Source organism: Zootoca vivipara, chromosome 1 (assembly GCF_965207765.1).
Source record: "Zootoca vivipara chromosome 1, rZooViv2.hap1.1, whole genome shotgun sequence".
Taxonomy (NCBI): Eukaryota; Metazoa; Chordata; class Lepidosauria; order Squamata; family Lacertidae; genus Zootoca; species Zootoca vivipara.
This window is the reverse complement of record NC_142582.1, coordinates 111,471,020-111,484,442: the sequence shown is the minus strand read 5'-3', so window position 1 is coordinate 111,484,442 and position 13,423 is coordinate 111,471,020. Positions and strand designations below refer to the sequence as shown.

Below are 13,423 nucleotides of genomic sequence, written 5' to 3'. Positions count from 1 at the left end.
CTCCAACCCAATAGAACCTGTGCCTAGAGAAAAGTGCAGTAGGGAGAAGAAAGTATCAGGAGGTTTCATTTTTATTAACAAGGAGACCAGGCAGGAAGCGAGTAGTTTTTTTGTTTGAAGGGGAACTTCCCAGGGAGACCTTGTAATGAAAAGCCACTGCTATTCCTGAAGTAAGGGAAGCAGGCTGGATTTTGAGGGTGCCTGGTAAAGCGGGTTCTCCTTCATGGAGAGCACGTGTTGCGGTAGGGTCTAACAAGATTCCTCCTCTGCTGATGGGTGGGATCATCTAGATGGCCACATTTACGACTGGGTCCTTTTGGTTGTTAGGGAGATTTATATGTTGCAATTTTTTATTGTCAGACCAGAAGCTATAAAACCTTTGCTCTCAGCGTTGCACTTTCTCTTTCGCAGAGTGCAACGGATCACCCGCCCACCCTCCCTTTATTTAGGCTGGTGCTTTGACCTTCCTACGCCTGTCATGGGGTCGTCTGCTGCTGGGGCAGGGGCCCGGGAGGAATTTTTTCAATTTGGCTGATTGGCTGGTGCCACCTGGTTTTCGCCTACTGCGTAGCAAATCGTCACAACTCGTAAGGTTGCGGTTAGGCATTGGTTGGTGGAGGGATCAGGATTGGCTGTGCCCGTCCCTCCAATGCTGCTGGTTGGTGGCATAGCTGCCAAGTTTTCCCTTTTCTCGCGAGGAAGCCTATTCAGCATAAGGGAAAATCCCTTAAAAAAAGGGATAACTTGGCAGCTATGGTTGGTGGAGGGGCCAGGATTGGCTGTGCCGGCCCCTCCAATGCTGCTGCTGCATGGGTGAATTCTGTTAAAGGAATCCAGGGGCTCAACATGCTTTCGTCTGTACCCCCGACAAGGGGCTAGGGCCATGCAAGAGCCCCTGAGAGCATTTGGCGGAGAGCCGAAGGGTCAGACCCCTGGCTCCATTCTCTCCCCAAAATGGTTTCCCCACACTGACTTCCGGAGGCGGAGGAAGTCAGTTTTGTCATAGGGACAGATAGATGGAACCAATGCCTAAGCAACCACTCACATTTTTGTATTTAAATAAAGTTGTGGCCAAAATTATGCCAAAAACCTTAAACTTAATTTTCTGTGTGAAGTGTGATTTATTTGGGGTATCTTGGGGGACCTCTGCAAGCAAATCATAGCAACTCCTCTGAGTTCAATGTGGGTCACACCCTGGTAAGTGGTGGAGGATTGCAGCCTTAAACTTACTCAAAATTTCACATGCAGTATCTTGGTAATAAAACTCTGTCACCCTTAGCAATTCTATTACATGTATATCATTTCTTAAGTAAGCGGCCTAGCCGGAGCAACTTGAAACTCCAAAGCAGACTTCTATTATTAGATCCAATTGATGTAGATTTCATAATATTTTGCATGCATAACAAAGAACAGGATGCTTCATGAATTTCCTAGGTAGCTGCAGGCTGCACCAAAGTTAGTCGCTATGCCCTTGATAGTATCAGGTTACTATTTTTCCATTTCCTGTGTTGCATGCTCCTCTAGCAACATATGGGCTAAGATGACTTGATAAAACCTTGACGTCAAATCGAGGAAAATAACACCAGGGTGCATCTAGATAAAGTGCACAGGAAATTATGAGCTCTACATATGCGATCCCCCATGCTGTTTCAGAAGTAGCCCAAGAGTTTGTTTTGGAGACAAAGGGCTTATCCACATAATGTGGATTTGAAGCTGCTTGTGCCTCAATGTGTCTGGCATTGTCCGCATGGCATCCTTCCCATCCACCTGGCAGCCAGGAATTTGGCCATGCCAAGCTATGGTGGTTTCTTTCTCTTGTGTAATAGGGAAGAGCACAGGTGTGTTGAAATCAGCGGTCGAGAGTGGCGTGTACATGGTAAATCATTATGGTTTACTGCGTCAAGTGAATGATACCATTATTTCTAGCCCCCTCTCAAAATCTTGGCCTATGAGCAGCAGAGTTCAGTTTAAGCTTCTATTTTCCCTAATTTATCCTCCTTTAAGGTTTCCTTTCTGTTTTCTGGGCCTGTGACCTTTTGATCGTACAATGAAGAGCAGTTTCTAACTAAAACAGAAAGCAACAGAATGATCTAGAACAGCCTTCCTGTGCACAGAAGACATTTTATTTTTTAATAAATTAAACTTTCACCCAGACTTTTTTAAAAAAGCAATCATGCCAATGTGGAAATATGGCAAACTGAATTCGATGATGGGGGGGGGGGAACCAAACTTTACAGCTTCATTCATTTCAAACTCCCACTCCAATTATCTTTTGCCAGGGAAGAGTAAAGTAGCTGCCTTGGATACTGAGGGGGTGGGGTGGGGATGGGGAGCGGTACTAAGATGTTGGAGAACAGAGTTGTTCTCCAGTGTTGAAGTAAGATTCAGCTGGCGGTCCAGTCAGCTTCTGGCTTGGGATGAGGGCACCATCTTGTACTTTTCTTCAGGCACAAAAATGCTGGTCCCTTTCACTCACACAGCCAGGGGCCGATGAGACTTGAAGTCCAACAACTTACAGAGGGCCACAGTGCCCACCCCACCCCCTATTCCTGTGTCTCTGCTCTATAGCACAGCTTCTGATTTCAGAACCATCATGGCTTTGTCCTGTGAACTACTGGACATGGCAACCTTTTGTGAAAGTTGTGCATCTCTTTGGCTCTCAGAAGGGCCGCACTTGATTATGTTCCAAATATCCCTTCTTCCAGTTTCACTCACGAAGCAGTAGAGAATAGGGTCAGCTACACAGTTCAAACTTGTCAGTGCAGTTGTAATCCTGTAAGGTATAAACATCCTCTGGGCAGCGTCACAGCCACAGCCACAGTCACACTCACATGGCTCAATGATACTGCGAATGAACAGAACGACATGATATGGAGTGAAGCACAAAAAGAAAGTGACGACGATGCTCAGCAGTAAGTGGTTGATTTTCCTCTTGTCCCTGTTTTGGGTCGCTTGATTGTGCTTTACGGCTCGGTATATTTTCTGATAGCAGAAGACCATGATGGCCAGTGGGATTGCATACCCCACAACCACACGGTAGAAGTTCAGTTGGGCCTGCCAGTTTACTAGAGGGTATGTATCATAACAAAATGTATGGCGGCTGTGGTTTGTGGATTCCAAAGTTTCATTAAATATGTCTTCGTTCTTTAAAACCTGATAGTTTGACATGATTTCGAAGGCCCAAACAAAGATAGAGGCAAGCAAGGCAAATCTTCTTGTACGCAAATAATGGAACCTCAATGGATAGACTACAGCTAAGTATCTATCAATGGAAATGCAGGTGAGAAATGCTGAGCTGGTATAATAATTCAAGTACTTAAGGAAAACAGAAAAAGTGCAAAGTTGCTTGGAAAGCTCCCAGTTATCGTCATTCTGAGCATAATAAATCCATAGAGGCAGGGTCAAAGTGTACAGTAGGTCAGCTAAAGCTAAACTTAAAAGATAGATGCCCAGCTCATTTTTTCCCCTTATTTGGCTGTAGGATATATAAAGGGATGCAAAGTTGGCAGGAATACTGAAAATAATCAAAATGCTGTAGAGAACAGGAAACAAATGTTGGTCTAGTTCGTGAGTTACAAGACATGTTGTTGCATTGCATAGTGATTTATTACAGGCCATTCTTTCCATTAAGACCAGTTCACTCCAGATGGAAGGGAATTACTAGTTGTCTCAAGTCCAATTTTGGGTCACAGAAGAGCAGATAATAGGTTCTTATGGTCCAGATTGTCACCCTTCACCAAAAAGCAATTCACTGCTTTTTGTTTCTGTTTCTTTGCTGCAACGGAAAGAAAACAAAAGATGCAATTAGATGGTTTGTTTGGTTACTCTGATCAAGACAATTGTCAATGACGCTCAAAGCAAAAAACAGTAGTAAAGGGATGGAGATGATTAAAGATACCACATCTGTCATTTTGGGTGGCTTTAGTTTCTCTTTCCCTCTTTTAAAATTCTGAAAGGAAGGATAGGAAGAATGTGTGAAGCAAATTCCAAAAAGCAGAGAAGCAAACATTTATTTAAATGTACCATCAGCAGGAATCTAGCCAATGAGACAGAAGAAAGTCTAGACAAAGAAAAAATGTGGGGGGATTAAAATACCTGAGGGAGGGCAGAGAGGTCACAGAGAAGGTAGATAAATTCTTTGCATTGGTCTTACTGTGGAATCATAGAATCATTGAATTGTAGAGCATGTGTGTGAGAGATGCAATGGTGTACACTATACACTAGTAATGTGAGACATTAATGGGAGTGGATATATGTCATTTGATCAGGGTTGTAGACCCTAGCCAATAAGTGCTTTGACCTTCAAGAATCCACACTGCACACTTGCTAAAATAAATGCAGTAGCACGAGGGTGGGTGGGTGGGTGGGTGGGAGGAAGGTCACTTTCCAAGCTAATCTATATGGATTTATGTTTTGGTGGAAAATAACTGTAGGAAGAGAATTATATCCTGCCTTTTTCCTAGCCCGAGACTCTAGGCGGCTTACACAGATAAAACAGAACAAGCTGAAACCATAGAAAAGACTATCATTAAAATGTAGTTAAACACTAATAGAATTAGAATAATATACAAAGATCCATTAAAAACAAAAACAAAAACAATAAAAAAAACCACAGCACCAGCCTTTTCCTTTAAAACAGTCCGTTCACAAAGGCATTTTGAAATTGAAAAGGACAGAAGGACAGAAAGGAGGGAGCCTTTTTCAGGAAGGGGGTTCCAAAGTCTGGGAGCAGCCAGCAAGAAGCATTTGTCTGGGTTCCTTTGCAACAATTGCACTCTCCAAGTGCAGAAATACTTTTGTTTGAAATTGCTAGGCCAGGCCTACTGAGAGTAGACCCATGGAAAGGCACGTTATTAGTTATTCAGATCCATTAACTTCAGTGGGTCTGTTCTGAGCAGGACTAGCACAGGATACAACCCTGGAGGTGTTTTTTTAGAGTTATAAACTGGTTCATAATAATTGCACTTGTGAAGTTGTTTTCCAGGACACACACACACACACACACACTATTGCAGGCTTCTGAAGCAGGGGGGTATTAGTTAACTGGCCATTACAGAGAGCAACTCTAACAGTGGTGTAACGTGCGTTGCCAGTGCCCAGGACCGCGTGGAGGCTGCCTAACGGCATCCGCATCACCCAGGAGATCACAGCCACAGAGATAAAACAGAAGATTTCTGTTGTCTGGAAAGGTCACTTCCTGGTTCGCATGAAGAAGCCATTTTCAATGGAGCCCAGCAACGGAAACCCACAGCTGTATTGAGGCGCCACCAGGTGTTGAAATTTTTGTGCCTCTAAATTTTTTGCACCTGGGGCAACCACCCCTGTGCTATGCCACTGAATTCTAAACAGGTGTACTTAGAAGAAAATCCCACTAGGTTAATTGGGATCTACTTCCCTGCTAAGTGTGCTTAGGACTGCAGTCATAAAATTGAGCTCAGAATAGGGGTACTTTTGCCTAAGAACACAAGGAGAGCCCCCTTGTTCAAGCCAATGGCCCACCGAGTTCAGCATTCTGTTCTCATAGTGGCAAATCAGATACCTATGGGAGCCCTGAAAGCAGGGCCTGACTGCAACAAGGCTTTACTCACTTGTGATTCCCATCAGCTGGTATTCGAAGGCACACTACTTCTCACAAAGGAGGATTAATATGCCCATCAATGATAGCCTTACCATCCATGAATTTGTCTAATCCATAAATTCATATTCTCAGAATTGTAGAGTTGGAAAGGACCATAAGGGTCATCTAGTCCAACCCCCTGCAATGCAGGAATCTTTTGCCCAACATGGGGCTCGAACCCATGACCCTGAGATTAAGGGTCTCTTTTTATAACAATTTTTAAAATTGAATTTTCAAACAATTAACATATACTTCAATAAATAACAATTTTGTCTTTTCTTGACTTCCCACCCCATTTTCCATGGTGTTTTAATTTATCCCCCTCTGATGCACATTGCATGAAGCTAAAAGTCTCATGCTCTACTGACTGAGCTATCTTCTTTGAAAGCCGTCTGTGTTGGTGGCCATCACTCTATTGCAGAATACCTGGAACTCAGAGAACATTCAGCAACATAGAAGTTCTCTCTCTCTCTCTCTCTCTCTCTCTCTCTCTCTCTCCAAAATGCAGTGGTATTTGCATGCACTCAGAGATAAGGGGGACGATTGAGACCTGATAAACTCTTATTGCGCTTGTGTGTGAGTGCATGCTTGCATGCATACACTACTGTAGTGACAAAGGCGTTTTCTGAAAGGGAGGACGGAGATTTACCAGGGACAGATTCCAGAAAAAGGGGACAATTACAAAGCTGTTCTTTATTAATCATCCGCTTAGATGCTAGCTGCCCTGCACTGGCTTCCGAAACAGTCTAGTGGAGGGATCCACTAATTTATTTATTTTTTATTTCATGCAATTTATATACTTCTTGATTGTTAAAAAGGACCATGGAGCAGTTGCCGTTCACCCACCCACATCAACATAGTTGCACCTTGTGTTACATTCACTGCCGGCCGCCGGCCAGTCTGTCCATACAATGCTCCAAAGCCTGGGCCAGAACAAACATTACTGATCTGTTTGTTTGTATATAGTTTGTAGAAGTTACTGATCAATGTATTTTGAAACAGTTTATGTCATTGTCTGTCAAGAGGGAACCTCTTGTGTCACCCTTTGTTTGATGACATAGATGCCAAATCCCTGAGGTGCTGGGTGCCCAAACACCCACAGAATTCCCCATAAAAGTGCTGGGCACCCATAAATTTCAGTGCCAGGGCCATGCATGCTGCATGGCACCCACAGTCGCGGGCACCCACAGTCAAAGGGCCAAGTTGGCACTGCTGTTTGATGATCTCAAACAGATCTCGTAGTTTCATAATAATAATAATAATAATAATAATAATAATAATAATAATAATAATAATTTATTGTTATTTATACCCCGCCCATCTGGCTGGGTTTCCGCAGCCACTCTGGGCGGCTTCCAACAGAAAAATAAAACACAGTAATCTATTAAACATTAAAAGCCTCCCTGAACAGGGCTGCCTTCAGATGTCTTCTAAAAGTCTGGTAGTTGTTTTCCTCTTTGACATCTGTTGGGAGGGCGTTCCACAGGGCAGGCGCCACCACCGAGAAGGCTCTCTGCCTAGTTCCCTGCAACTTGGCTTTTCACAACGAGGGAACCGCCAGAAGGCCCTCGGTGCTGGACCTCAGCCTTTATACCTAACCTGAAACCTGTATTTCTAGTTAAAACCACGCAGCAGACCATATTTAGTACCAATATAAGAGAGTCTGTTAGTATTTTGTAAGAATTAGGACTTACCTTACTTCTGTTGTGACCCTGCTCTGCTGCTTTGTTTTTGTTACTTTAGACACTTCACCCTCAGAAGACAATGTACTCTAATGAGAACCAGTTCTCATGCAGAGACAGGAAATTGCTAGAGAAATCTGCTTTGAGAGGTTAGGAAAAAGAGGAAACAACTTTGCAGTTGCTGGTGGTGATGGGAGGAAACCATAGTTTCTTTTCTGCCCACATGATCCGGAGCTTAAATCTTTTCACACCAATACTAATTGTACAGGGAAAGGGGCCATAAGATTCACCGAGTCTTTACCTTACCAAAGAGCGAACTAAAAGGATTTCTATAGGGTTGGAGAGTCAGTCTGGATGATATTTGTGGGTCTCTTCAAGGCCTGTGATGTTCTCTGTGAGAGGAAAAAATCTACAAGAGAAAATCTGCTGAACCAGCCAGAGCAGTCTCTCTCTTAGGTGCTCTCACCAACATCTCAAAAAGTGAGCCATGTTGCCATAGTGACAAGTAAGTGATGGTCCCTGCCCAGGAAGAGGACACATATTTTCCTCACCTCCCTCATTTTAGGAATACCATAACAGGCCAAGGGGATATCTCTGTGTGAGAGAGTTTGGACTGATGCTGTAATCTGGAGAGAGAGAGACATGTGTTTGTGCTTCCTTGGAAGCCTAATGGGGAAGTAAAGATGCCGCGGTTTCCACTGATCATCATTCGAAGGAAACCAAACCCTGGGAAAGCACAGGTACTCCTGGAGTCACTCCTTGAAGACTGGGATGTGTACAACAATATTGTAGGTTTCACTTACTTAGGGGGAAAACATGCAATGAGATTTATCATAGATTTATATACATATATGAAACCCCTTTATTGCCACTGATTTTCACTTGACAATAAGTTTACTCTCAATTTTTTAACAAATCTGTTTCTCAGAAGATATTATTTCATAGCTGGCTAACAAATGAACATATCCTCCTTGACCACAATCCAAGACAGATCTGGGTGTGTTTAATACCATTAGAATCAATAGGCGGCATTCACCGACATTTTTTGTGCTAGTGCAAGGGAATTTCCCTCCTCTCCTCTGCCCCACACCATCTCCAAATGTGCTCTGGAGGGCAAATTTAGGGGGTGCATAGGAAGAAAGAGAGAGGGAGATAGTTTCCTTCCACAAGGAAAAAACTTTGAGTTGACAGTCTGATTAAGATAATTGCATCTCTGCCTCTTTAACAGTTTATTAGTTTGTGGATTTGGGCAGGAATGTGTCATTTCTGCTTAACAGAAGCTTAACAAAATTCCTCCCAACATTTCATGTTGCATGAAAGCAGAAGCTGCTATTTACTATATTTTCCATTACATCTGGCTTTGGAAATGAGAAATGAAACTCTGAATCAAAAAGGTCTTTCAGTGCCACAGGATATTGCAGTGGAGGGCTTCTGTTCCATTTCCTGTGCCCCTCCCAATTTTTGCTTCAATGGAGGTTTTAAAGCAGAGGTTGGATGGTCATCTGATACGAATGCTTTAGTTGAGATTCCTGCATTGCAGGAGGTTGCACTAGATGATCCTTGGAGTCCCATCCAACTCATTCTATGATTCTGTTACTTGGGCTTGCCTCACTCATCCTTGATTTGCAATATACAAGGCATTAAACCATTTGCTGTAGTAGATTAGAAGCAATTATCTACCCAGTTTTGACACATTGTCAATGTATGACTTCAGGAAAACTCATCGACCCATTTGCCTTGGTAAAAGCAGAAGCTTGATTTGTACATTAATCAACACCTTTATCTGTCTAATCAATGAATCTGTCTAATGAGGATAAGGAAAAGCATTGAAAAGCAAGCACAGCCTCTGGGCAAAAATATTGATACTGGGATGGAGACCAAAAAGGATTACCAACCTTAAAAAGACAACAGTGCAGATACAGGCTTGGAGACAGAGCCTAGGAGGGGCAAAAGAGCAGAACAAAGGGCAGGGAGAAAAGCCCAAATTAGAGATGGTGAAAGCTCTCAATTTTGGTTTCTCTCTATTTCTCATTTTTCTCCTCTTTAGCTTAGCTCTCCACATTTCCACACCCGATTCAGGGTCTTTCTCTCTCTCCTAGTTTACACATTTTCTATGTGGGTTGACCTAATACACATGTTTACGCAAAGCATGTTTTCTCTGACGTTTACATTTTTCTTAATTGAATGCATTTTTCTATGTTACTTTCATAGGGGCGTAGGAAGCTGCTGTATACAGACTCAGACCCATTGATCCATCTAGCTCACTATTGTCTACACTAGTTACAGGTAGGTAGCCATGTTGGTCTGACGTAGTCGAAACAAAAAATAAAAAAAATTCCTTCCAGTAGCACCTTAGAGACCAACTAAGTTTGTCATTGGCATGAGCTTTTGTGTGCATGCACACTTCTTCAGATACACTGAAACAGAAGTCACCAGACCCTTAAGTATAGTCAGAGGGTGGGGAGGGGTATTACTTAGATGGGTGGTGGGAATGGGTGATTGGCTGATAGGAGTGGTAAACCTGTTGACGATTGTTAACAACTGCAATTGGTCTTGCAGGAAAAAGCAAGGGGTGAGATGGCTAAAGAAAGCTTTATCATGTATAATGAGATAAGAAGGCAATGTCTTTATTCAGACCAGGTCTCTCCATGATTTTAAGCTTGGTAATGAGTTGCAGTTCAGCAACTTCTCTTTCCAGTCTGTTTCTGAAAATTTTCTGTAATAAGACTGCTACTTTGAGATGTAGTATAGAATGTCCTGGGGGATTGAAGTGTTCTCCTACTGGTTTCTCTGTCTTGTGATTCCTGATGTCAGATTTATGTCCATTTATCCTTTGGCGTAGAGTTTGGCCTGTTTGTCAAATATAGAGAGCTGAAGGGTACTGTTGGCATTTGATGGCATACACAATGTTAGAAGATGAGCAATTAAATAGTCCTGAGATGGTATGTTTGATGTTGTTGGGGCCAGTAATGGTGTTGTCCGGGTGTATGTGGCAGCAAAGTTGGCATCTGGGTTTATTGCAGGCTCTGGTACCAGTATCCATGTTAAGTCTGGTAGTGGTATTATTGTGGGTGAGGAGTTGTTTAAGATTGGGTGGCTGTCTGTAGGCAATGAAAAGTCTTCCTCCCAGAGCTATACTGACTGCCAACAGATCTCCAGGGTTACAGGAATGGATCTCTTCCAGCCCTACCTGGAGAGGCAAGGGATTGATCCTGGGATCTACATGAAAGGCAGATGCTCTGCCACTGAGCTATGGCCCTTTCCCAGAGCTATTCCACCCCCCTTGCCAATTTTCAGAAATATATGCATTTTTATGCACACTTTACATTTGCTTATTCATTTTTGTGCACATTACTTGGCTGGAAAACTGCACTACAAAATTCAGAGAAGTGTGAATCTTGAAGGATGGCTGAGTTTCAGTTTGCACATTTTGGAAAATACAAATTAGGTAGATTCACATTAAAATGCAAACTGAATCAAATTTCTGATCTTCTGGAGAACACCATGTTGGCTATCCCAGACTTAAAAGAAATGTGCAAAATTCACAGAGTAATGCATACTGATAGAGTAATGCATCCTGTGTGAGTGCCTGGAGGCGGTTGGAGGATGGATGGTGGCTAACAGATTGAGGTTGAATGGGGACAGGAGGCGGGCAGGTGTGGAGGATTGCCTGGTTCTGAATGGGGTAACTGTGCCCCTGAAGGACCAGGTGCGCAGCCTGGGAGTCATTTTGGACTCACAGCTGTCCATGGAGGCGCAGGTCAATTCTGTGTCCAGGGCAGCTGTCTATCAGCTCCATCTGGTACGCAGGCTGAGACCCTACCTGCCTGCAGACTGTCTAGCCAGAGTGGTGCATGCTCTAGTTATCTCCCGCTTGGACTACTGCAATGCGCTCTACGTGGGGCTACCTTTGAAGGTGACCCGGAAACTACAACTAATCCAGAATGCGGCAGCTAGACTGGTGACTGGGAGCGGCCGCCGAGACCACATAACACCGGTCTTGAAAGATCTACATTGGCTCCCAGTACGTTTCCGAGCACAATTCAAAGTGTTGGTGTTGACCTTTCAAGCCCTAAATGGCCTCGGTCCAGTATACCTGAAGGAGCGTCTCCACCTCCATCATTCTGCCCGGACACTGAGGTCCAGCACCAAGGGTCTTCTGGCGGTTCCCTTGTTGCGAGAAGCCAAGTTGCAGGGAACTAGGCAGAGGGCCTTCTCGGTGGTGGCGCCTGCCCTGTGGAACGCCCTCCCAACAGATGTCAAAGAGGAAAACAACTACCAGACTTTTAGAAGACATCCGAAGTCAGCCCTGTTCAGGGAGGCTTTTAATGTTTAATAGATTACTGTGTTTTATTTTTCTGTTGGAAGCCACCCAGAGTGGCTGGGGAAACCCAGCCAGATGGGCGGGGTATAAATAAAAAATTATTATTATTATTATATAAATTGATCACCCTGTGGTGATTCAAACACAATAGTTCCCAGTCTCACTTTCCCAAGAGATAATCGACTTTTGATTGGCATATATGTTGCAAGCCACATATGATTCATGACTGATTCATGACTGTGTGCAATCTCAAGTATTTACACTACAGTATATATTTAGCACCAGAATGACACTTAGCTGACTGTGCACACCTGTAATTTAAAATAATGAGCTTAGGCTTCAACATTCAACAGCTGGAATGTACATCAATTAGCAGAAGCATTGCATAAAAACAAAACAAAAACAAACCACCAAGCCTTGATCTGTTATGTTTTAATTGATTTTTGCCTGAATACAAAACAATGAATGAATCAACCAATACCATAGTGGTGAACTCAGAGCAGAGTCAATACATTTATACCATAACACATCAATAAAGTGAATATAGTACAATAAGACTGTAGCAAATTCCCACGCCATGGAGAAACCTGGTTGGCTTATGGAGTACGTGTTTGCGTATTCACATAGCTAATGAAAGGAAACCAGGTTGCATCAGATTAACCAAATCTTGATGTTTAAGCTCACAGTGAATATGGTTCTACTTTTCTGTGCTGGCTCCATGTTTTGGGGATCTCTAGTGCAAGATGCTTGTTGGGTGTGTTGAATTTTTCAGTTCTCAAATTCCGAACATGTGGGGTACTAATAAGTTGTAACATGACTTGGGAATTCAAAATATATTTGGGTTAAATTCACACAATTTAGTTTGCATGGTAAATAAAATGTGTGTAATGTTGCATAGAAATCATTAAAATGATTGCCAAGTACTTGCAGTTATATTACAGTACTGTATATATATTTATTTTATCTATATATTATACATATTTTATATTTCCTGACACTTTCTGAAGGTAAAATTAAAATTCTTTGGTTTTCCCAGTTTATTCTATAGACCAGTGGGAGGGGTTGAGACCTTTAGAACAGCAGTATACACTTGTTCACACAAATATTTTTGGGAGGGGGATTCCCATCATCTCCCTAAAAGAGAAAACAGGCTTACTTCCAAGTAAATGTGCATAGGATCAAGGTATAAGCCTATGCACACTTCCTTCGAGAGCAAGCCCCACTGAACTCAAGCCTTCTTTTAACGTTACCAGGACTAGGGCTAGGGAGACCTGAGCTGAAATCACACAGGCCACGAAGCTCAAGTCCTTTCTCAGGTTAGTTAGCCCAATCCTACCTCACAGAATTATTGGGATAAGACTGGAGGGCAGTGGTGGTATGTGTGTGTGCACGTGCAGAAGATAAAAGAATCCAGAGCTTCTTATTTGCATGCCAGTCATTCATTTTATTGCCATTTATACGGATATACGTAGTTTCAAACGGGATGAGACTCCGGCATTGCCAGGGGGTAGGGTCCCTTCCAACTCTGCAGTTCTAGAATTCACTGCCCCAACTCCCCATCTCGTCCTCACAACAACCCTGCGAGGTAAAGGTGGAGGCTGACAGCCCACGAAGGACACCCAGCCAGCTTCTTGGAGGAAGGGCGAGCTTTGCACATGGGTAAGTAAAGACAAATCGCCGTGGGATGCTAGACAGCCGAAAAAAAGAGCCTGCAGCGCGCAATCCTCCTAACAGCAAAAACAAAAACAAAAACTTCAAAAGCCACCCAGCATCAACAGGATAGTCCCCTCACGTGACTGC

At 43.2% G+C, this 13,423-nt stretch overlaps 1 protein-coding gene across 3 annotated transcripts; it reads right to left on the bottom strand.

Moving 5' to 3' along the window:
• Positions 1 to 2,092: 2,092 nt before the first annotated feature.
• On the bottom strand, positions 2,093 to 7,422 carry GPR65 (G protein-coupled receptor 65). 3 transcript variants are annotated; one of them, XM_060277684.2, is made up of 2 exons: positions 7,312 to 7,422; positions 2,093 to 3,775 (listed from the first exon to the last, which is right to left on the bottom strand). In XM_060277684.2, the coding sequence occupies exon 2, from the start codon at positions 3,625 to 3,627 to the stop codon at positions 2,563 to 2,565; it is 1,065 nt and encodes a 354-aa protein (XP_060133667.2). In that variant the 5' UTR covers positions 3,628 to 3,775; positions 7,312 to 7,422; the 3' UTR covers positions 2,093 to 2,562. The 3 variants fall into 3 exon arrangements, 2 of the variants coding, with proteins under 2 accessions (XP_060133667.2, XP_088528799.1); XM_088672673.1 differs by having other exon boundaries at positions 7,317 to 7,422; XR_015950706.1 differs by lacking the exon at positions 2,093 to 3,775 and adding an exon at positions 3,904 to 3,949 and having other exon boundaries at positions 7,312 to 7,409.
• Positions 7,423 to 13,423: the final 6,001 nt, after the last annotated feature.

Coding starts and splice junctions, on each gene's coding strand:
- GPR65 (XM_060277684.2), bottom strand. CDS start 3,627: ATGGAAAGAATGGCCTGTAATAAATCACTATGCAATGCAACAACATGT.